This window comes from Misgurnus anguillicaudatus, chromosome 1, assembly GCF_027580225.2.
Source record: "Misgurnus anguillicaudatus chromosome 1, ASM2758022v2, whole genome shotgun sequence".
Classification (NCBI taxonomy): domain Eukaryota; kingdom Metazoa; phylum Chordata; class Actinopteri; order Cypriniformes; family Cobitidae; genus Misgurnus; species Misgurnus anguillicaudatus.
The window spans coordinates 5,029,812-5,054,545 of record NC_073337.2 but is presented as its reverse complement, the minus strand read 5'-3'; the positions used below and the strand labels follow the sequence as shown (position 1 = coordinate 5,054,545).

The 24,734-nt window shown below is 37.2% G+C and overlaps 2 protein-coding genes across 2 annotated transcripts; one reads left to right on the top strand and one right to left on the bottom strand.

The window, feature by feature from the left end:
* Positions 1-580: 580 nt before the first annotated feature.
* pgm3 (phosphoglucomutase 3) lies at positions 581-7,808 on the bottom strand. Its single transcript, XM_055191216.2, has 13 exons — positions 7,659-7,808; positions 6,827-7,035; positions 6,562-6,746; positions 6,234-6,301; positions 5,649-5,782; positions 4,010-4,205; positions 3,716-3,873; positions 1,850-1,933; positions 1,515-1,613; positions 1,311-1,430; positions 1,094-1,216; positions 845-1,018; positions 581-757 (listed from the first exon to the last, which is right to left on the bottom strand). Exons 2-13 carry the CDS (start codon positions 7,031-7,033, stop codon positions 668-670), a joined length of 1,638 nt encoding a protein of 545 aa, XP_055047191.1. The 5' UTR covers positions 7,034-7,035; positions 7,659-7,808; the 3' UTR covers positions 581-667.
* A 1,954-nt stretch (positions 7,809-9,762) lies between these two features.
* On the top strand, positions 9,763-23,658 carry LOC129432611 (cystine/glutamate transporter). Its single transcript, XM_073855711.1, has 13 exons — positions 9,763-11,046; positions 12,161-12,479; positions 12,728-12,854; positions 12,926-13,041; positions 18,140-18,266; positions 18,539-18,637; positions 18,722-18,766; positions 18,848-18,971; positions 19,074-19,177; positions 19,311-19,407; positions 19,491-19,640; positions 21,013-21,190; positions 22,393-23,658. Exons 2-13 carry the CDS (start codon positions 12,239-12,241, stop codon positions 22,455-22,457), a joined length of 1,473 nt encoding a protein of 490 aa, XP_073711812.1. The 5' UTR covers positions 9,763-11,046; positions 12,161-12,238; the 3' UTR covers positions 22,458-23,658.
* The last annotated feature ends 1,076 nt before the right edge of the window (positions 23,659-24,734 follow it).

Here is a 24,734-nt window from a genome sequence, read left to right as displayed (position 1 = left end):
TTACCTACAGTCCCCAAATGGTTCAGTAACAACATTAAATAGCCCACTGATATTTACCCACTTGAGGCCCTTGCCCACCGTGCATCGTTTTCTCGGACGCACCGTGTAGCGGAAAAATAACGTGCGAGGGCCCGCCATCGCTGCTTGCAGCTATATTTTATACTTTGTGTTTATTGCAAACTTATTTTCATTTTTACTTTCATTCTTACTTTATTTTGCATTTTACTTCATTTTTATTTACTTTTTATATTAATTTAATTTCGGTTGCCCCCCTTCCACCCTATGTAAAAAAAGTCATTATGTACCTAGGTACATACGACAATAAAAATCTTAAATCTGAATCTCATGCATACAGTATATTAAAAAGGCTTGTATCGGACAAAGATGCTTCCATGTAGGTTTTAGATTTGACAAAGATTAGCATAGATTATAGGATTGTAGTCTCTTTAAAGGCTTGAGATCAGCTACATCTCACATATCATGGTTTAAAAGTTTGGATACAGCCATACACTTTCATGGTCATTCATACAACTCATGCATACAAATGTAAACTGTAAAATAAGGCATTTCCAAACAAATGTTTGTGCCACAAAACCTGTAATTTACTGTAAATGTACAGTATTCATAATATTGACATTTCTTCAGACTATGTCTATGATTCAACATCTTAATTTAGAGGTTTAGGCTCATCACCCACTCCACCGGCAAGGCGATACACAGCCAGGCTGACCTCATGAGCCAGACTATCAGCACTTTCCTGCAAACAAACATGTTGTTGGTTTAATTGTTATGATCATACTGTAGAAAGTCAGCATGATATTGTGCTATATACGTGCTTGTTTACCTGTGTGTCTGCTTCCGCATAGACCCTGACGACATCTTCCGTTCCCGAGGGTCGAACGAAAGCCCGAGCCTGTTTGTACTTCTTCACGAGCGAGTCAATGGCATCCTGCAGACCCTCCGGTGTTACGGCTCTCCTCTCTGCGTCTGTCGTGTCTATGACACGCCTATCCGACACCTAAAGGCAAGCCAATAAAAACGTTTTTTATAAAGTAAATTAATTTGTGCGCAAACCTATTTTCCAAGTCCGCACCTTAACTTTAAGCTGGCGGTTTGGCAGGTCGGTGTAAATTGCACCCCAGTCTTGCACAGACATCCCTCTGATGGCCAACACAGCTTCGATCAGCAGCATATCTGAGATAGCATCACCTACAGTCTGCAGGAATTAACCAAAGTTTTATTGTCAAACAGGCAGCAATACAACAGCAGAGGTATTTGCTGTAGCATTAGAGAAGTGATCTAGATTAGACCTGGTTAATAAGGTTAACTGTATTCTCCAGGAGTTTAACAGCTCGTTTTCTCTCATCGTTTGCGTTTGGATCTTTTACGAGCTCCTGGATCTTTTTCTGGGCTGCTTTGCTGAATAAAACCTGTAACATATTCCGAATTAATACATCAAATGTCTGCTTAAATAAAGACAAGAAATCCTTTTGACTGAAACATGATAAACTTACAGTTCCGTGCCCATTGGCCTCAAAATAAACCCCGATGTCGTACTGCTGTGCAGCGTGATGTAGATGCTTCACGCCTGTTTTCGTACAGCATACAGTGACCTGTAAAGCGTGAGAGGTTATTTAAAGGGATAGTTCACCCCAAAAGTCATGTTGTTCTAAACCTGAGTTTCTTTTTTCTGATGAATGCAAAGGAAGATATTTTGATAAAATGATGGTCTCATTACCACCTTGTGTGTGCATTATTTTCAAATAATTCAACGGCCCATTGCCAATTTTTCCTTACATAAACCACAGAGCATAACAACATAGGAAAGTTAAACCAAACAAAACTTTACCTTCATCACATCCTCCAAGTAGCGAGTGGAGCTTCCGTTGGCATAGGCCGTCTGAACAACAGCAATCTGGAGGTCCAACCCTGCCTGCAGTGCACAAACATGAACAATATCAAAACTCATACCGGATGAGTACCTGCTTTATCTGTGTTCCTGTAGCAACTAGTAGAGCATTGCATTAGTGGCGCAAAAAGTCATGGGTTCGAGCCCCAGGGAACACACATATGATTGAAATTATAAGCTTCAAAGTTGGATTTCAGTCAATAATTTTACTTTAATTGGCAATCTTTGACTTACTCAGTCAATATTAAAGATATCAAGATTATATTTTAAAATATATATTTTTATATTTTATAAAAATGGCAGGGTCACAAATGTATAGCTTAAAGCAACACTATGTAGTTTTTTTAATTATTTCAGTGATAGAACAACTTTTAACTGGACAAATTGTACTGTTGCTGCAACCTGAGCAGCCTCCTAGCTGCTACAAGCACACTCTGAACGAGGCGGTGGAGGGTAGAGCACACAGCCCCGCCCCTCCCCATGCCTGCAGAAGAGTGTCTGATACCAGGCACTGTTGCGCTTTTCAACCACATGGGGGAGCTGTAAGTCATTTTACATGGAAACCACATAGTGTTGCTTTAAAGGAAAACTACATCGTTTTCAATATTTTATTATATATTTATTAACCCTTATGTGTTGTTGGGGCCATTTTTGTTATTTTTTTAGTCTTAATTTGGCCACAATTTTCTCTGTGTTTCAGCAAATAGAATGATTTTTGGTGACAAATCTTATATTTACACATATTTTAAGAAATTGCTTTGGAATTTTTCAAAAACTTAACAATATACCGTGGGCAAATTTACTACCCTTACGTGTTGTTAGCGGCCAAAAATGGCCACCAAATCAAACTGCTGTAAAAATGTACTGGATGATTTTTTCCCCAATTTTTTTTGCATAAATCTGTTAATCAACCTCAGTACTGATCAAAACTACCAAAAGTTTACAAAAATTCCATGATTTTAACTCGTTCATTGCCAAGTTTATAAGTGGTGTCACTGATTTGGTGGAGTGGATTTTCTTTTAACTTTTTCACAGTCTTGGGCATGTCAAAAATTGGTAAAAAAAAAGATTGGTGCGAAAAAATCCAGTCCACAATCACTTTTTATATTGAAAATCAGTGATTTTGTGGGGGTTTTTTCCCTCAAATCAGTGGCACCACCTATGAGCCCGGCAACTAAAGAGCCAAATCACTACATTTTTGGAAACATTTGGTAGTTAGCAGATTTATGCAAAAAATTTGAAAAAATGTATCCGATACATTTTGACAGCCGTTCAATCCAGTGGCCATTTTCGGCCGCCAACAACATGAAAGGGTAGTGAATTGGAAGAAGGCACAAGGGTTAAAATTAATATGTTCTTACCTCAATTTAGATATATGAATGCATACCCATCTTTTTTCAATGCGTGCACTTTTAATCCCTGTACAGCGCTCTGTGAATAAGCTAGCATTTAGCCTAGCCCCAACCATTCCCATGACTCCAAACAAAAGTTTTATTTTGTGCCACCATACTTACTCTTGTAACTACTCATGAAACAGTCTTTAAATGGGAAAAACATGAAAGTGTTTGGTGGCTTGTAAATTCATCCCTGTTTGGATCCTAAGGAATGAATGGGGCTAGGCTAAATGCCAACACATTCACGACGCGCTGTACAAAGATCAGTACACGCGTTGAAAAAAGATAGGTATGTCTTAATTAATCTAAGTTGAGGTAAAAACATAGTAAAATATTGAAAAACGGTGGTGTTTTCCTTTAAATGCACGGTAAGACACTTTTGATAAAAGCTTTAAAGGTTTGTGTGTTGAACCTGTGTGAGCAGCTCTTTGAGATACGTGCTGATAAGGGTGGCAATCTTGTCTCCGTCCAGGAGCTGGAAGCGTCCATCAGAATCGGTGTAATAGTAAACAATTCGATCAGCGTCACCGTCAAACGAGCAACAGCGCTCGCCTACTCCCATAGTTAAACCTGGAGAACAGTGTTGCATTCATACGATTATTTAGTAAAAGGCCAAACAACTCAGGGTCGCCCTTACAGGATCATCTAATGCAGGCACCAATGTTTAATTCTTTCTTAAAAGAGCTCGTCTTTAGTTTTGACAGACCTTCAGGGGGTTTCTGTTGGACTTTGACATGATCGGCTCCACACAGGTGATTGAGTTTTCCACTACTGCCGTCGTTTGAAAGCACCACCTGCAGTTCGGAGCGAAGAAACGGCTCCATTTCTCTCAACTTCAATGCTCCAATGCCATTGGCTCCATCCACTACCAGCCTTTTCTGGTCATCAGTACGATTCAGGGCCTTTGGAAATAAAGGAAATGCTGTTTGTCCATCACGGCAGATCCAATTTATACTTATTACACGGCTCGTTGGAATGCTTGATTTTGATTGGCCAGTCGCGACATTTGCAGGTTTGTTATTCCAAGATAACAATAAACTAATAACACACGGTAAGGATGCTGCAAAATATTTTGACAGAAACAGTTTAACGTTAAACAAATATGAAATATAAATATTAGGGCTGTCAAAAGATTAATCCTGATTAATTGCATACAAAATAAGAGTTTGTTTTTGCATAATGTGTGTGTTCACTCTGTGTCTAATTATTTTGTATATATAAATACACACACATGCAAGTATGTATTTAAGAAACATTTACATGTATATATTTATAGAGATTTTGATTTATTTTATATTATATATAGATTAAAAAATAAAAATGTTCTTAAATGTATACATGTATGTGTGTATTATATAGACCGTTTCAGCAGTAACAACATAAACAAGCAGCTGTCGCGGTCCGCATGAACTTCCGGTAAACTCCGCTAAGAATAAATAACAACAAAGTTCTTTAAATGTAGTTAATTTATATAACAAGCAAAAAAACAACACATAGATTACATAGGAAACCAAAACATTTGTTATTTTCGACGAGGCATTTGTTCAAGAGATCAGTTTAGCAACTAGTCAGACCATTAAAAAAACGAAACCGGAAGTAAAGTTCGGATCCAGACGTATATCACGTGGATCCGATGAAACCGTCTATACAAAATAATAAACAAACAAATATATTATGCAAATACAAACTTTTATTTTGTATGCGATTAATCGCCATGAATCTTTTGATAGCCCTAAAAAAATATGTATTTTAATAACATATATGTCATTATATTTACAAATGATTAAACCAAATAGTGTGTATGTGACATTTAAACGTCTTATCTTAAAACTCGAAAGTAAACATGTTTTTCTCACGAAAGGTCTGCGTTTGTTAAAAATGAGTGGGTCATGCAGTTACTTTGCTGTAGTGGTGAATGACACGAAAACAGTTTCATTCAATTAATGATGATCAATGACAATGATTTTCGTATATTATACCCTTAGGCAGTTTGGCATTGTTATCAAATTTCTATTTAATTTATGACAAAAATAAAAGCAACTGTTATTAAAAAATAAATGAATGTGTATTCATGCTTAAATTGAACTCCTGGTATACACAAAAAAATGCTGGGTTGTTTTAACCCTCTGTTGGGTCAAATATAAACATTTTATGGGTTAATTTAACCCAGTGGACGGGATTTGTCCCTTTCTGACCCAATGTGTGGGTTAAAAATAACCCAGCATTTTGTTCTCCCATGATCCACTCAGACAGGTGTAATCTATCTCAGGACCCAAAGTACAGTAAATGTGGAAAATAATGCCACTTTTTAAATTCAGTGTGAATTATAAGCAGGTTTTTCTTACATTCTGTGTAAGTTGAAGGAAAGCATGTGAGAGTTTCTGATAGTAGCCCTCCACAGTGGCACTGCCATAACCACCATGTGTGTTGCAACAGCACACCATATAATGAAGCTGAGGAGTGGTGACCAGACCATAGTCTAAAAAAAAAACACAGAGTCTGTCACCGAATTATCAACAGTGCAATTCAACAACCTTTGTACTGCTATATATCAATGCAAAACTAGTTTACTTGTACTGTGAAACATAACAACACGTTAGACATCTTCCAGTAAGGTGTATCTTATATATCTGTACATTTACAACTGAGCATTATTCTTATACATATCTTTTATTTACTCATCCTTATTTTTTCACATTTGCTTTGGTGTATCTATCCTTAAATTATTTTTAACCCAGCGTTGGGTCAAAAGGGCCCAAACCCGGAAAATGTTTATGGTTGATCATAACAATGAGTTAAAACAACCCAGCCTTTTTGTGTGTGTGAGCAGACTTGGCAACAAAACATTCATTCATTCTTTTATTTGAGCAATATTGCATTTTAATATTTGTTAATACAGGGTTGTAATATTAATATATCCATGCCCTTACCATGAATTTTGCCTCCCAAACATGAAACACCATCCACAACAGCCTGAGACAGACTACCACTGCTTGGCCTAATAAATCAAACAGGAAAAAACAAAATATAGTACACGTTACATACTAATATGAATACCTATTAATATACTAGTTGTGCAAACACTTAACCAGCCATTTAACAAACCCCTTGGCTGACTAATCTGTTTGATTTCTTTCCTGATTTACTGGCTGGGCCACTATGGTTTTGCAGGTTTTACTTCTCTTTGAATGCAGGGCACTTAAAAATTCTCTTTTCATTATCTTAACAAGTTTGTTTGTTGATTCTAGTTTTTCTTACCTGGTGTCTTTGCCGATGTAGACGCTGGCTGACTGGCTCATATCGATGGTCTCCTTTTCGATAACATCTTTCAGTGCTGTGAGAAGAGAGTCCTGCTCGGCGTTAGCTAACTGTGTGGCGTAGTCCTCCCACGACGCTGCCACCATCTCTCCCATAGGGTCAATGAGCTTTACCCCATTATCCTCCTGAGGAAGACAATATTGGCCAGATGTCAGTGTAAGATGACAGTAAATATGGAAAAAGCTGGATGTTTTTCATACAGTACCTCTGGGTTGTGGGAGGCAGTGACCATGACTCCAATAGTGGATTTGGTTTTTTTGGACCTCAGGGTGGCCAGTAGGCCCATGCGAAACATGACGTGGTCCAGGTGTTTGGCTTGTGTGCGAAATCCTGCCGTGCCGTACTGCAGCGTCAGTCCTTCTGGCTTCGGATGCAGCTTGGACTTTTGGGATACTTCTTCAAACTGAGCCATTTCTAAAAAAATAACACAATTTAACCTTCATAACCTCAGACCTCTGACTTTCTTTTTTCGTTGATATGTAACACTGTCATTGACATTAAAGGAAACCACAAAAATGTTTATTTAAAACAGGAAGAAATCTGTGTTTTATTTATAAACACTGCAAAACTGAACTATAAACAACAGTTAAGCAAATATTTTGTTCAAACATTACGACACTAGAATAAAAATGAAACTTGCAGTTCCAAGGCAAATAATTGGGATAAATCGAGATACTTAAAAACAAGGTAAACAATACATGAGACTGTTACAAAACATTTCTCAAATACAGTAGCATCTTTATGTAACATGCATTCTAACAGCCAGTTCACTATTCACTATGAGCTACACTATTAAGTGGAAATATGAATCTAATCATGATATTCATAAAAAATATTCAATAAAGTAAGCTTATATCCGTGTTAGAAGTGAATGAATGAATGAATGAATGAATGAAAGAACAAAATCAGAATCAATTTCAACACGTTATCCTAGCATAGGGCCTACTAGCAAACGATAGCAAATAATCCAAATTAATTACATTATTGTACAATTTTTAATAGCATGTTTTAGCACAGTTTACTAAATACAAACTCACTTTGCTGTCTCTCGGTGCCCGACACTTCCTGGTTCTCCGCTTACGTGGCTGCGGTAACGTAATATCACCACGCCCACTACTCTGACGTAGACACGAGACTGAGTAGTAGACCGTAAAATAATTACATTTCACAAGTAAGACTAAACAGTTGTTTCTGCTTTTGTTTGGTCAATAAAACATTATTTTGATAGCGTTAGTTGGCAGCTATAGGCACTATTAATAGCTAGAGATAATCACGCTGTTTACATGGTTTCTTATATTCAATTTTTTGCATAGCGCTTTCACAGTTTACCCTGTTGCAAAGCGGCTATGAGGGGTATAGAGAGGACAGTTAGCTTTGGTCACAATAAACATTTACAGTTTATGAACATATTTACAGAATAATTAATGATATACTGTAAAACTTTATATCAACTCAAAACATTTGGGGAAACAGTTTGCCTAAGTTTTAAAACTTAAATATATGTGCATATGACTTAATATATATATACATTTAAGTGCATATGTGCAATTGTGCATATGACGTAATTTATTTATACAGTACTCATACTATATGTGTTTTAAAACTTGTTCAAAATGGTTTAAGGCAATCGGTTTCCTCAAATGGTTAGGTTTTACAGTGATATCATCTGAGTTTAGAAGATATTGCACCAATTAGTTGGAATATTGCAGAATTATAACAGAATTATGCACGATATGAACAAACATCAAATGAGTTTTGAATATATTGCATTAACCAGTTGGAGTATTGCACTTGCAGGCATTTGTCATAGGAATGATTTTACTGTTCATAAGAGAAATGGCCTGAGGAAAGAAACGGTTTATGTGCCTAGATGTTTTAGTGAATCTCCGTCCGGATGGCATCAGGTGGCGTCAGGGTGAGTGGAATTTCCAATCATTTTACTTCTTATCTGTTTATCTGTTCAGTCTTGTAAATATAGCTTCACCATCAATTATTTTTATTAGGATTTTATTATTTTATATTTCTTTATTCATAAAGAAAATGGCTTAAATCTCCAATTAATTTTCCACTTTTTCTTTACAATGTGCCAGAGATGTTTTAGAGTGTGTAAATATTGCAAAGTCATAATGATTTTTGTATTGTTATTGTGATACAACACATTTTCTTTTCCTGAATATATATATATATGCTTTTATACGTTCTGCAATAATAAAAAAACGCGTCTAGGTCTGTGGTTAAGCTTTGTGTGCTATGAGAGAAGTTCAACTATGACACAAAACAAATTCTCTGGCCAAAAATGTGTTTTAAATATATGCTAAAACATTTTGTAGTAAGTAAAGCTTTATTAAATATATTTTTGAATTTGAAAATATATTTAGTTTTAACGTTCATTAAAATATATTTCAAAATGTATTTCAGGGGCAATAAATACATTTCTAATTTTACCACCTATAAAAATATTTATTTGTCCTGGCCAAAATATAAATATCTGTATAAAATGTATAAAGTACAGGTATAAAATGTATTAGTATGTATAAAATATAAAATTATAAGTATTTTTTGCAGTTGAAAATATATTTGATTTTAACATTTTCAAATCGGTTATGTTTGTATGCATAACATACAAAGGTTTTCTTTCAAGGCGACGTGAAAATAAATGCTTTAAAATATTTGTGTTTTTTAAATATACTTAAAATATACTATTTCAGCACATATATTTTTGGGCCATTTTTGTATATTTTGAAATATATGTTTTGCCTATGAGAAGTGGCACAACTGAGTGTAAACCCAGCGGCAAATCACCGAAAAGCCGTTGAGTTTTGCGTTGTTTTGCATGTCATATGATGGCACAACACAAGTATTGCACATTTTCACACCGAGAATTTTTGTGTTGCAGTTACAGACACACAAGGCAACGAAAAATATTTGTATTGACTTCATTTATTTAAAATGATTTGATAAATTCGATTTAATTTTATGCTAAATAAATATCTGAATAACATTCGCAAGCTGGTTAACATTACATTATAATAATCTGACTATAATATGCAGATACAAATGACTACAGAGAAAACTTTTAATTAATTGTAGTAGTGATTGGGCTGTAGTTTGTAGGTTAGATAACCTCCGCGGACCGCGGCTGATCGGCTGATCCGCAACGGAGTCCTTTTGCTGTGTGGGCGTAGACCTATTATCAGATCCACCCACCGGAGCAGAGGGGGCGCTACTGCACCTATAATGTGGATCCCAACCGCCGCTAAAAGAGAAGAAGAAGACAGACTTGCGTTCGTGATCGGACGTCTGCAAAGGGCAAAGACCACGGTGCATAAAAATGCTGATGCAGATGTTTTGCATGCCGTGGTGATCTTTAGGGCTACTGCTTTAGGCACAACATAACAGAACTGCGAGATGCCGGGTGTGTTCGACAGGTTTCTGCAGCGGCTTTATGTGTCTTACATTGCATGTGTGCCACTAAAGCTTTGGTGCCCACTGTTCCGAGTTTTAAAACTTTCTTGCAACATAAACAACGGACCCTGTACGCTAACTGGTATTTACCACGGAGCACAATCTGTGTTAAGTAACCAGTTGTCATTAAATGTGCACTTCCTCATAGCTAAAACTCACAGTTTTCTCCAGTTGCTTACCCGGTCCACGCACTTAAGCGAACTCCCCGCAAACGTGTAACATTAGATGGTTATGCCTGACACTGACACATAACGGACATGTAAACAGTGAACGTTACAATCTTTTTGGCCGTGTTGGTTTGACAACATTTTAAGACCTCTGATACATTTTAAGTATCCGCGGACAGGCAGCCCCTAACCAGTAACAGTTTATGGTTAAGCTTCTGCATAACCCCTTTGGGACTTAATCTAAATCAAATCTCATAGTAATCCGTGTGGTCACTGGTAGACTTTTTAAAATATTTTTTTACTAAACTTTGTTTTTTATGTTAATGTTTATTGGAGATTAACTTTTGGAGCTGCTTCAATAATGGAGGATTCATGTGTCCAGCTGAGCACACAAACACAGCAGGGACACAGACTATAACACACACTCTGGTTTCCATGTTTTGTGGGGACATTCCATAGACATTTTATACTTTTTTTATACTATATATTTCTGCTACTTCAGATTTTTAATAAACATCATTTTGTTTGATTTATAGGCTTGTTTCCTCACGGGGACCTCAAAATGTCCCCACAAGGTCAACAAAACACTGATATTTCTATCTTTGTGGGGACAATTGGTCCCCACAACGTGATAATTACCAGGTACACACACACAGCACAGTCCAGTCCTGGGTTGGATGTATAAGTTTCCTGGGTTACTTTGCAACTTACTTTGTTACTTTGCAGCCAGAGAGGAGGTAAAAACAAGCAACAAGCTCATCTCACCATTATAGACAATCATCACCTCTGATCAGTGAGTAGAAAAAAATATTGTTGCAAAATTATCAAAGATTTGCATTTTTCCTTGAACTATTTAAAGTAATCAAAAGCAAACTTACAACATTGCAAACAATGATATATTATATGGGATTTTGTTTTCTTGCTTAGTGAGACAGACTCCTTTAGAGTGCTTAGGGATATAAAGGTTTCTGTGAAATTTGGTTAACCAAATTGACAGTATTAACCAATGTTAATTTTTTACACATGCGGTATGCCATTTAACACATTATGTGTTGATTTTGTTTTTAAATGAATAAAAGAGACAACACAAGATGTGTTAAAACATGTGTTCCAAAAATAACACAAAGATGTGTCTAGTTAAGGACAACACATTAAATGTGTTAAAGGGGTCATATTATGAGATTTTTTTAAGATGTAAAATAAATCTTTGGTGTCCCCAGAGTGCGTAAGTAAGGTTTTAGCTCAACATACCCCACAGATAATTAATTACAGCATGTTAAAATTGCAAATTTGTAGGCCAGAGCAAAAGTGTGCCGTTTCTGGGTGTGTACAAAGACCGACAGAAAATTAAAAATTTAGATTTTCTAGGCAGATATGCTAGGAACTATACTCTCATTCGGGCGTAATAATCAAGGACTTTGAGGCCGTAACATGGCTGCAGTAGGTGCAATGATATTACGCAGTGCCGAAAATAGTCCCCTTGGTAACTTTCAATAGCAGGCGACTATGGCCTGGTCCCAAATGGCACACTCCGGACTTGTGGACGTCCTCAGAGTCCACACTTTAAGGACATCATGTAGTGCAGACCCTAGGGACCCTTGACGCGAGTCCAAAAAAATGGCACGCATACGCGGACGTCCCTAGTATACCTTCAGCCGGGCAGTTCTCAAGGTAGAGGGCGGGACTCTCTTGGTGCCAGAGGGACCCCAGTTTTACAACATTTTATTAATTTATCATAAATTCTGAACAATTAGGCTACTATCCTAATGATTTTTTTGGGGGACAAAGGTATGCACCCTAGACAAACCAAAAAGTTTGAGAACCACTGATTTAAGCATTGTCTCTGAAACCAGGCCAATGTTTCTTTGTTTTACATGTTTCTAAATCATAAGCATCTCTATTGACAGATTTCAAATCATTGTGGATAATTGGAGCTCATGCAAATGTGTGTATGCTCTGTGAAGAACTGAATTGACCGCCGAAGAATGGAGGTCTCCAGACGAGAGCCCAAAGCTGAGCAGTTGACAGATGAAGGGACAGAGAAGACAAAAGATGAAGCGGTTCATCTGAGGAGGAGTATAGGTCTGCTACCGTCCATTTCTTTTATCATTGGCACTGTGATTGGCAGTGGGATCTTCATCGCTCCTAAAGGTGTTTTGATGAATTCAGGCAGTGTTGGAGTCTCTCTTATTGTCTGGATTCTGTGTGGGGTTCTCTCTCTTTTCGGTGAGTGATGTCTTTATTGCTTGTACCCACACTCTTAGAAAAAAATACAAAAGGTCTCATATTGGTGCCAAACCTATATCCATACCTAAATGTTACATATTGGGACCTTTTTAAATAGTACTGCCCTAGTGACAGCTTTTGTACTGTGGGTAAATATTCAACTATTGTAAAATTCACTTCTTAATATGCTACCACTTAAAATGTCACCTCATTGGTTTGTGTCTGAGGTCTCTGGTGTTCTTGTCCAGGTGCTCTGTGCTATGCTGAACTGGGCACAAGCTTTACGAAGTCTGGGGGTCACTACACCTACCTGCTGGAGACTCTGGGTCCTCTGCCTGCCTTCCTGCGGCTTTGGACTGAATACATATTAATCAGGTGTGCGTGCATTTTGTTGCATCTGCTGAATTTGTTATGTGAAACCACACACTTACCACATTTGGTTTCAGACCTGCAGTGGCGTCCTACTTGTCTCTAGCATTAGGACGTTATGCAGTGGAGCCGTTTTTCATTCCTTGTGCGGCTCCGACCGTTCTGGTCAAACTCGTCAGCATCTTGGCAGTCTGTAAGTTGATTTTTCTGATAAATGCATCAGTAAAGTTGGACTTTGAGGGACAGGCAGAGCTTAACACTATTCCTAGACAAAGTTAAATGGTAGTGTTGACTTGATTAAAAACAACTTGCTCTGACATATCTTAAAATATATCAGTGCAAGTGTCTTAAGATGCACACCAGTAGTGTTTATTTACAAATTATGCTTTTAAAATGACTTAAGTATCCTAATTCAACTAAGGCCTAGTCCTGGTTTAAGCTAATCCCCGTCTGGGAAACCACCCCTGAGAGTCTACCATACACTGTAAAACCTCAAAAATACTCAAAAATTTTGTGGAAACCAATTACCTAAAAAGATTTAAGTAAACCGAATCAAAAGTTTGAAGCAAATTGTATTTTTAAACTAGAAAATGCATTTCCATAGGAACTGCAAAAGTGTGCTTGGTCTGGTGCCGACGATTTAGTTTGTGCGTCCTCACATTGGAGTCCCAAGTTCATGTACAAAGTTTGATTTCAATATGTGAAAGCGTTCCTGAGATATAAACTACTTCCTGTTTGGCGGTGTAAAATTTTAGAAAAAAATGTGTTCTTTTGATGTTGTGCATCCTCACATTGGAGACTCAAGTTCATATACAAAGTTTGGTTTCAATACGTTAAAGCGTTCCTGAGATATAAACTACTTCCTGTTTGGCGGCGTACAATTTTAAGAATTTTTTTTTTTATTTTGATGTTGTGCATCCACACATTGGAGACCCAAATTCATGTACAAAGATTTTTTTCAATACATGAAAGCGTTCCTGAGATATAAACTACTTCCTGTTTGGCGGCGTACAATTTTAGAAAAAAAAATGTTTTTATGATGTTGTGCATCCTCACATTGGAGACCCAAGTTCATATACAAAGTTTGGTTTCAATACGTTAAAGCGTTCCTGAGATATAAACTACTTCCTGTTTGGCGGCGTAAAATTTTAAGAATTTTTTTTTATTTTGATGTTGTGCATCCTCACATTGGAGACCCAAATTCATGTACAAAGTTTGGTTTCAATACGTGAAAGCGTTCCTGAGATATAAACTACTTCCTGTTTGGCGGCGTACAATTTTAGAAAAAAAAATGTTTTTATGATGTTGTGCATCCTCACATTGGAGATCCAAATTCATGCACAAAGTTTGGTTTCAATACGTGAAAGCGTTCATGAGATACAAACTACTTCCTGTTTGGCGGCGTAAAATTTTAGAAAAAAAAAAATTTTTTTATGTTGTGCATCCTCACATTGGAGACCCAAAATTATGTACAAAGTTTGGTTTCAATACGTTAAAGCGTTCCTGAGATATAAACTACTTCCTGTTTGGCGGCGTAAAATTTTAGAAAAAAAATTGTTCTTTTGATGTTGTGCATCCTCACATTGGAGACCCAAATTCATGTACAAAGTTTGGTTTCAATACGTGAAAGCGTTCTTGAGATACAAACTACTTCCTGTTTGGCGGCGTAAAATTTTAGAAAAAAAATATATTTTTTTTATGTTGTGCATCCTCACATTGGAGACCCAAAATTATGTACAAAGTTTGGTTTCAATACGTTAAAGCGTTCCTGAGATATAAACTACTTCCTGTTTGGCGGCGTAAAATTTTAGAAATTTTTTTTTTCTTTTGATGTTGTGCATCCTCACATTGGAGACCCAAATTCATGTACAAAGTTTGGTTTCAATACGTGAAAGCGTTCCTGAGATATAAACTACTTCCTGTTTTGGCGGCGTTGACACACATTTAGTTTGGGCTGTGACGGGCAAACGCTTCCGAAAATCAAAAATCCTTCTAGTAACTTTTGTGAGGCTTGGTGCAAGGATCATATACGTCGAATTTCGTGAAGTTTGGAGAAAATTTGTGACCTGTGAAACTTTTTTAAGGTTTTGTGTTCTATCCAATATGGCGGAAGAACGACATGGATCTGTGACGTCATCTTCTCAAGCAACTTACACCGGTACTGCCCGAACATTTTAAAGTTTGAACGGTGTCTCTGCGTAAAACGGTCTAGGTGCTAGAGCTGACACAAAATCTACCCTGGAATAATAATATCTAGAAAATGCATTTCCGGAGGAACTGCAAAAGTGTGCTTGCTCTGGTGCCGCAGATTTAGTTTGTGCATCCTCATATTGGAGTCCCAAATTCATGTACAAAGTTTAGTTTCAATACGTGAAAGCGTTCCTGAGATATAAACTACTTCCTGTTTTGGCGGCGTCGACGCACATTTAGTTTGAGCTGTGACGGGCAAACGCTTCCGAAAATCAAAAATCCTTCTAGTAACTTTTGTGAGGCTTGGTCCAAGGATCGTGTACGTGGATTTTCGTGAAGTTTGGAGAAAATTTGTGACCTGTGAAACTTTTTTAAGGTTTTGTGTTCTATCCAATATGGCGGAAGAACGACATCGATCTGTGACCTTATCTTCTCAAGCAACTTACACCGGTACTGCCCGAACATTTTAAAGTTTGAACGGTGTCTCTGTGTCAAACGGTCTAATCGCTAGAGCTGGCCAAAAAAATCTACCCGGGAAAAATAATAATAAAACTTAAGAAGAACAATAAGTGTGCTTTTGCTAGCACACTTAATTACAATTAATCCAAACTTAAAAGTTTATATTTCATTGTATTTGATATTAAAATACACTATACTTAAAACTAAGTATAGTAATGTTAAAGTAGTGTTTAGTGGGGAAATAAGTATTGAACGTGTCAACATTTTTTCCAATTAGTGGAAATTAGTATTAACTCAAGAAATCCACAAATTTAAAGAATTAACAGCATTAAATGCGGGGTACATGATTTTTGAAAAACACTTTGGAAAAGGGAATAAGGCCGAGTACCAAAACACACTTGTAGCCAATCAGCAGGCTACTAACCAACATTGTTGCCTGTGTTGCGTATGTATGAGGTGGGTCTATTAAAAGAAGGTCCAGATTCTATTGGGGTAGGGACGTGTTTGTTTAGGTGATTTCAAATATCAACATTGGCTTTTAGAGATCATTCACCACTGTTAGACTTAACTGTAATTTCTACAGTTACTTACCACAAAATACCCAGTAAAATACCATCATTTTCTTTTCCAGTTCGTTACTGTAATTACTGTAAAGTGCATTGCATTATGGGTATTAACATTTAATTTACCGTCAGATTTGAACTCTGACCTCAAGACTTCAAAACTCTAGGGGCGCCAAGATTTCGCTCCTCATAGTGTTTCTTGCTGAATTTAAATGGAAACAAGCTGCTTTGCTTTTCGTATTAGCTAACAGTCTTGAAAAGCTTGTGCGCCAACGTCAATGTGATCAATGTGATGGATGTTAAAGTGAAACTTCGTCATTTTTCAACCTTCATAATATATTTTCAAGACCCTTGTGATGGTACATTGACTTAAAGCAACACTATGTAGTTTTTTTTTACCTTTAAATAATGTCTCTAAAATTATTTCAGTGATAGAACAACTTTTAACTGGACAAATTGTACAGTTGCTGCAACCTGAGCAGCCTCCTAGCTGCTACAAACACACTCTGAAAGTGGCGGTGGAGGGTAGGAAACACAGCCCCGCCCCTCCGCCTGCCTGCAGAAGAGTGTCTGATACCAGGCACTGTTGCGCTTTTCAACCCCAAGGGGGAGCTGTAAGTCATTTTTACATAGAAACTACATAGTGTTGCTTTAAAATAGCTCGAATGACATGCCTACCATAGCCTGACGGGGTCTGTATCGCTTTTACTTGTACTTTTAAACTTGGGGTTTTGGTTAGTAATCCGATCACAAAAAGAACTACAAAATTCGGCTGCTTTACGCATAAGTCACTTGCTCCACTTCCCCAAATTCAGACATGAGAGGAGAGCGCAACTATTTATTTTCCTGATGTTTTTGTCATGGCCGTAGCAGCAACTAAGAAAAAGAAACTCAAGGTTTTGTCGGAGGAGACCAGAAAGAGAAAACCGGATAGTGACAAAAGAGGCTACTTGGGGGGTGTAGCAAGTAACTTTTATCAAGTGTCTTTGTGGCACCGTGGTAGTGTTATGGACCTATGACCTGGGCGACCTGGGTTTTTAAAACTAGGTTACAGTAAGTGCATTATACTGTAAAATGGAACTGCGGTAAAGGCATCATACTGTAAAAAACATGTACAGTTATGGTACTGTAATGGGGAACTTACAGTAACTATTTGGCAATACATTGCCAGTGAGTTACCGCATATATACAATAAAAAGTCTAACAATGTAGGCCTGTCGCAATAATGACTATATTGACTTATCGCACTATAAGTGAACATGACCTTGGTACTTTTTTTTGATGGTGATTGCCTGTGTCATTTCTGTCTACTGTCTGTTGAATTCTTGTTAATCTGTTAGTACAGTCTATCGCACAACAGCTTTTTCCCATTTCGATGCGTTTTCACCATGTTTTTGCCGATGTCATGCTGTACTCAAATGCTGCCGCGCTGTCTTTTGCCACTCAGTGGGCGTAACCGTAGTCACTTTCTCAGAAGGTGACGTCACGTGCATACCCTCTATAGACTCTTTTACTGTTTGTACACAGTGATGACGTGGCAATCATTGGCATTTGTGCACGCAGTTTGGCACCGGAAGTATGGCAAGAATCAGCAGTGAAGCAACACAGACAGACAAAGTTATTTTAACTACCAGATCCGTGTACGTTACCAGATGGCCAAATATAAAGTGGCCAGATACATATATACATATATTAGTATATTAATTAGTGCAACAAAATGCAACAACCAGACATTTTGATGCTGGGAAACCATTTTAATAAACTTTCTGAGTTGCTCACATGTTAGAACCAATTTGGAATAACACCACTTCTGTTGCCGAAATGCGCACGCAGGCCATTTGATCACGTGAGCTGTAAAAGGGTCTATTTTCAGTGTTTGTTAAAATGAGTCTGTTGTATTGAAATGACTCTGTTTGAAGTTATAAATAAAAAATTTAAATTAGCAAAGTTCTTTTACTGATTTTATTTGAGTTTGTGGAAACTGTGAAATCATTGTACAAACATAAACTCTTTAAGTTGAATGAACTTTTTTTCATTGGTTTGAGTAGAGACTTGATGCAAACTTTTCTTATTATCCAGCATTCGTGGTGGTAGTGAACTGCTGGAGTGTGTCTTTAGTTGCTCGTACGCAGGTGTCGCTGATGGTCATTAAGCTGTTCGCTTTGATTCTGATCATCATTCCAGGAATCATGGCTTTGGCTAATGGTAAGAATCATATTGAATCATACTGTTGAATCTACTGCACCTGGCCGATGATCCTGTGTAGCTCAGCATTGTGTTAGCAGAAAAAGTCATGGGTTGAACCCAGGGAACTACCAAATGCGTAATTGTAAATGGTTTAATCGATTTCTTTTATTAGTACGTGTGTTCCTTGGGTTTAAACCCATGACGTTTGCATTGCTAACCTAATCCTTCACCCACTGAGCCATAAGAACTCAAAGCAGGAAATGAAATTTTTTTTCATTATTTGGTTAATGGCAAAACTGCCAATTTCCAGGATGCATTTGACTCTGAATCTTTATCGGTGACCAAACTTCCGCTGGCTGTTTATTCTGGACTATATGCATATGGTGGATGGTTGGTATGAACTGTAACATATTTGAATCCAGAGGAAAGAGTTTAAAACATCTATTACTTAATTGTTTTTATTTTTGTTCACAGGTTTAATTTAAACTTGGTAACTGAAGAGGTCATTAACCCCAACAGGTATTTAAAACTGCTTTGTAGAATAATATTAATTATTCTTAAAAGTCATGAAACTTACTCATATGTTTTTGTTTTTGTTAGAACTCTTCCATTGGCCATAATTTTCTCCATTGTTACGGTTACTGTGTTTTACGTGCTGGTGAATGTGGCTTACTACACCATGATGACAGCAGATGAGCTCCTGATGTCAGATGCTGTGGCAGTGGTCAGTGGTGGATAGCAGACACTGGGGTTCTCCTAAATCATAGGATTTGGTTTGGGGATGTATAGGTGATGATGATTATGTATGTAAATGCATTTCTTGCAGACATTTGCCGGGCGTGCTCTCCAGGGTTTGGCACCGGCCATGCCCGTACTGGTCGCACTTTCTTGTCTTGGAGCTTTAAATGGAGGATTTTTTGGTTCAACCAGGTAAAGGTCCCACGGGATGTCACCAATACCCAAAACTTTCATTTCTCTTGGAATTCTTTTGCAATTCCCGGAAGTAAGACAGAAGAAGTGAATTTTCTTGGTAAGTGACTTGTAGCTAATTTCATTTCTTTAGGATGTTATTTGTAGGAGCCAGAGAGGGTCACATGCCAGGCATCTTCTCCATGATCCATATTCGCCGACAGACACCATTACCTGCTATATTGTTTCTGGTACAATCACATGCATTCACCCAATTATCCACCCATGTCCCGTTCCTCTGTGTCTCATCAGATCTTTCTCTTGATGTTTGCAGTATCCTCTGGTGATCATTATGATAGCAAGAGGAGAGATCTATGCACTGATCAATTTTGCCTCTTTCTCACGTTGGTTTTTCATCGCACTGGCAATCCTGGGGATGCTCATCCACCGATACAGATTCCCAGAACATCCAAGACCATTTAAGGTTCATTAATAGGACTGAATAAATTAATTATTTAAGCAATATCGCTCGAGTAGGAGTGTGATATAGCTCTATATCATCACGGGCTGTGATTAGGCCCGGACTCCGAGAGCGATATTGCTTTTATACAACAGTTCGACGGCACACGTTTGAAAAAAAAAACTAGAAAACAACAACGGAGTTATTTTAAAAGCCCCTTTGTTTGGGAACTACTTTCTTCCGCCACGGATTTGAGGGCGGCCAGAATGACAGGTAACACTTTCGGCTGCTTTAAATCTCATAATAACTCAATGGACGGAAAGGACGTTTCTTTATATTAACGTTTCTTGGTAACAAATTGTAGTTTTAAGATTAGTTCAGTCGAGAATGTATATGTATTATATTTAAAGCTGCAGTCGATTAGTAAAGATAGCGCCTGTTTGAACGTTTGCTTAGTGAGATTCGGTACGTATGAGAACCAAAGCATGAGCGGACGTCAGTGTTCACTCGCCCCGCTGACCACCGCCCTCTCTGTGTTTGATGGTCAAAAATGATATCAAATCGGCAGTATTTGGTGTCATGATCAAACTATTACTTGTTTTCTTATTCATATTTAGTGTCTTTTGTGTTGTTATTGTTTTTGCGCGAGGTAAAAGTTAATAAAACTATACTTATATAATGTTACTATTGCTTTCCCATTTATTCTTAATGCGATACGAGCACTCTTATTATTAGACTTTGTTCTGGTCAGTACTATATAAAACTGTTTTTATAAGTATCAGAGAGATGTTTTTGCATGCTACTTATAAATATACCAGTGGCGATATCTCATAACGTGTTTTAATAGTCACGTCACGATTAAATAAATAATCAATGTCCACATTTAAAAGCTGAGGTGCTTACCTGCAGTTCCACTGTGTTTTCACGTTCTGAGAAGAGATATTGCTCCAGAAAAAATATTGTTTACATTCCTCTTTCCAAGTGTTAATCGTCCACATGATGTGAAAAGACATTACTCCCATTAAGTTTAACGTAACATCCAAGAGCGCTGATCTTTGACGGAATAATAACTTCCGATTGGGATTCACAGACTGATTCACGAGCTAGTGAACTAATGAGACACACGGAGAGTGATTCAAAACAGCGCGTCTGTGTTTGTTTGTTTGTGTGTGCTTGCAGTTTTTTCCATTCAGAGATGAGCCTGTTTAAAGGACCTCCATTCACTAGGTGGCGGAATGATACGAAAGGTGAAGCGGTTACTGTGCCGTTATCAGTACAATATCGCATAACTCTTAGCCAATCAGATTCGAGAACCAGAAAGAACTGTTGTATAATCATATTTGAACTAAGTTAAGTTTACATGATTCTTAAATCTTGGAATTGATTATCTTTTTAGGTTCCTCTGGTTATCGCCGTGATCTTCACCCTGGTGTGTTTCTTCATTGTGGGTTTGTCGTTGTATTCTGATCCCTGGAATACGGGATTGAGCTGTGGCCTAACCCTTGCAGTTGTACCGATGTATTACCTTACAATGAAGACATCGTGTATTCCTAACCGCTGGAAGAAAACCTTCAGTGAGTGTTTGTTGTTGTTAGCACTATAAATGAATGCAATGCACTTAAATGCATTGACTAATGGGTTAACTTCATATTATTCATATTAGAGTTAAAGGGATAGTTCCCAAAAATGAAAATTCTGTCATTATTTTTAGTCTGGGAAAAGATTAATCGCACACAAAATAAAAGATTTTTTGCATATATATTAGTGTGTGCTGTGTGTAATTATTATGTATATATAAATGCATACACATTCATGAATGTATTTAAGAAACATTTACATGTGTATATATATATTTATTTATATTTTTATATACTCTATATTATACATAAATAAATAAATTAAAAAAAATGATATATAAATAAAAAATATAATATTTTGCAAAATGATATTATATTAATATTAATAAATATAAATTATATTATTTGCATATTATGCAAAAAAAATCACTTTTATTTTGAATGCGATTAATCGCGATTAATCTTTTCCCATCACTAATAACTGTCTCATCCTCATGTAAGAATTTATTTTTTTCTGATGAACACAAAAGAAGATATTTTGATAAATGATGGTAAGCACACAACTGATTGTAATCTTTGACTTCCATTGTAGGAAAATAAATATTATGAAAGTATTGTGATAAATGATGAAGATATTTTAACAAATGATGGTATGCACACAATTGACAATTCCCACCGAACTACATCATATTTGTTTTCCTACTTTGGAAGTCAATGGTTACAATCAGCTGTGTGTTTACCATCATTTATCAAAATATCTTCTTTTGTGTTTATCAAAAAAAAAGAAATTCATACAAATTTAGGACAACTTTTTTGGGTGAACGTATAAAACTAAAGTTGCACTGATATTATATTTTTCCACCGATTATTTAGACTGATTTAAGATTAATTTTTCAGAATGTTATTAATTTATATAATGGCAATTAATATTGAATGTGATGTTTCTTTACATTTTCTATATACAGAATTCAAATTCATTGCATTGTCCTGTTCTCTGTTGATTGACAGGATATATCACCCATGACTATTGGCTGTTTTTAAATTACCAACCGATAGCGGAGTATAAAAAATGCTTTTATCCTCCGATAGCGATTAGTGGCCAATATATCGGTGCATCTTATGCTTTTATAGTATAAATATTTTGGCATTAGCCGGCAAGGCTCGAGTCACTGACCTAATCTGACTTTCTTCTTCTCTAGATTATTTTAGCCTACAGCTGCAAATCCTTCTGGAGGTGACACAGCAAGAAGTTCAGACCTACTGATGGAGTCACCCAACAACAACCATAATGACTGCAAAAAATGTCAAGACTTTAAAGCAGAGTGCAGATTATATTCTAAGACTAAGATTATGTCACCATAATATTGGGGTAGTTTCCGGGCAGGGATCAGCTTAAAGGTGGAGTACACAATGTTTGAAAACGCTTTAGAAAAGGGAGTCGGGCCGACTACCAAAACACACTTGTAGCCAATCAGCAGTAAGGGGGGTGTCTACTAACCGACATCCTTGCCAGGGTTGCGTCTATCAAAAGAAGGTCCAGATTCTATTGGGGTAGGGGTGTGTATGTTTAGGTGATTTTAAATGTCAACATTGGCTCAAAGATTGTGCACTCTGCCTTTAAGCCAGGACTGACCTTAGTTTATCAGAAAATATAACTAGTTTTAACAAACATGCCTTACTAAAAACATTACTTATGTGCATTTTGAGGCAAAACAAATGGAGCTGATGTATTTAAAGATATGTCAGTGCAGGTTGTTTTCAGTTTGTACCGCTCTTATTTATTTTAGTCTAGGACTAGTCTAACCCCTGTTCAGGAAATTGCCCCATATTGTTCATTTCTGAGTATTATTTTTCCATAATTCACAAGACATTTTAACATGAAAACATAATAATATATCTTAACATTCGCGTCTCAGTGGTTCTCAAACTTTTTTGGCGTGTGACCCCCTTGTGTGCCGTGCGTCCTTTCATAGACCCCCCCCAAAGAAAATGTATGACATAAAACATTCTAAACTTAAAATTAGAATAAAACAAAACAAATTAAATGATATGATATAGTGCTGTTAGATTATTATTGCTTATTTTTCGGTGGTTTAATTAGACAGAATTTATGATAAATTCATGTTTTTTATAAACTGTCTGGCAACATCTAGTGGCCCCAACTGCCATCCGACCTGAATCGTCCTTCGAACTATTAAAATTAAACCGCTTATTTTTTGCAAACTTTGCACTGTTGCTGTAAATTCTATATATTTTGTAGATCTGCTGTGCAACAGAACACAGAAAACAAATACGAGGCACTTCACAATGTGCAAGAGATTTTTAAGGTCCTGTTTTTTTCTGTGTTTTGAAGCTATGATTGTGTTTATGGTGGGCAATATAACATGTGTTCATGTTTTGTGTGTAAAAAACACAGTATTTTTCACATAATTTACTTATCTGTATAGCGCTGTTTTCGCTGTCCTGGGGGCGGTCTGATGTCTTCCTTGTTCTGTGGGGTCCCTCCTTCAGAGGTGCGTAGTGAGTTCTGATTGTGTGGTTTGTTTGGTGTGTTGTGGTTCGACAGCAGCTTAGCTTAGCCAGAGCCGTTTGAGCTTAGCTGACAACTGACATAGTGGGTGGAGCTTAGTCAAAAACTCTTGCTTTGACGTCATTCAACCAGGAAGTAGAGGGTTCTAGTCCAAACCAGCCTTTCACTGTAGGCTTTAACTATTCTATTAAAGGAATAGTCTACTCATTTTCAATATTGAACTATGTTGTTACCTAGCTGGGAATTGTTGGTGCATCCCTCTGTCGTCTTGGTGCGTGCATGTGGGCGCTGGGGCGCGCTGCGATGCTTCGATGGCGTTTAGCTTGGCCCCATTCATTCAATGGTGCCATTTAGAGATAAAGTTAGAAGTGACCAAACACATCAACGTTTTTCCTATTTAAGACGAGTAGTTATACGAGCAAGTTTGGTGGTACAAAATAAAACGTAACGCTTTTCTAAGCGGATTTAAAAGAGGAACTATATTTTATGCCGTAATAGCACTTTTGGGAGTACTTCGACTCGCCTGAAAAGTCCGCTCCCCTTCTCACTCTCATAATGGGAGAGGGAGGGTGTTACTGCGCCGAGTCGAGGTGCTTCCAAAAGTGCTATTACGCCATAAAATTTAGTTCCTCTTTTAAATCCGCTTAAAAAAGCGCTACGTTTTATTTTGTACCACCAAACTTGCTCGTATAACTACTCGTCTTAAATAGGAAAAACGTTGATGTGTTTGGTCACTTCTAACTTTATCTCTAAATGGTACCATTGAATGAATGGGGCTAAGCTAAATGCTATCGAAGTGTCGCAGCGCGCTCCAGCGCCTACGTGCACGCACTAAGATGATAGATGGATGCGTCAACTCTTCTTGGTTAAGGTAATAACATATTTTAATATTGAGTAGACTATTCCTTTAAAGCAGTGGTCTCAAACGCCATTTGCAGCCCGTGGCACCTTTCAACATTATAACACAATCTGGCCCACATTCACTTTGAACTTAAATGTTTAAGGGTTCGT

Excerpts from the sequence above, each read along its gene's own strand:
- LOC129432611 (XM_073855711.1), top strand. The coding sequence starts at position 12,239 with ATGGAGGTCTCCAGACGAGAGCCCAAAGCTGAGCAGTTGACAGATGAA. Across the intron at positions 12,855-12,925 it reads ACTGAATACATATTAATCAG|ACCTGCAGTGGCGTCCTACT; the intron begins GTGTGCGTGCAT and ends ATTTGGTTTCAG. Across the intron at positions 19,408-19,490 it reads TACCTGCTATATTGTTTCTG|TATCCTCTGGTGATCATTAT; the intron begins GTACAATCACAT and ends TGATGTTTGCAG.
- pgm3 (XM_055191216.2), bottom strand. The coding sequence starts at position 7,033 with ATGGCTCAGTTTGAAGAAGTATCCCAAAAGTCCAAGCTGCATCCGAAG. Across the intron at positions 1,614-1,849 it reads ACTTGGAGGATGTGATGAAG|GTCACTGTATGCTGTACGAA; the intron begins GTAAAGTTTTGT and ends CACGCTTTACAG. Across the intron at positions 1,217-1,310 it reads CAGTTAACCTTATTAACCAG|ACTGTAGGTGATGCTATCTC; the intron begins GTCTAATCTAGA and ends TAATTCCTGCAG.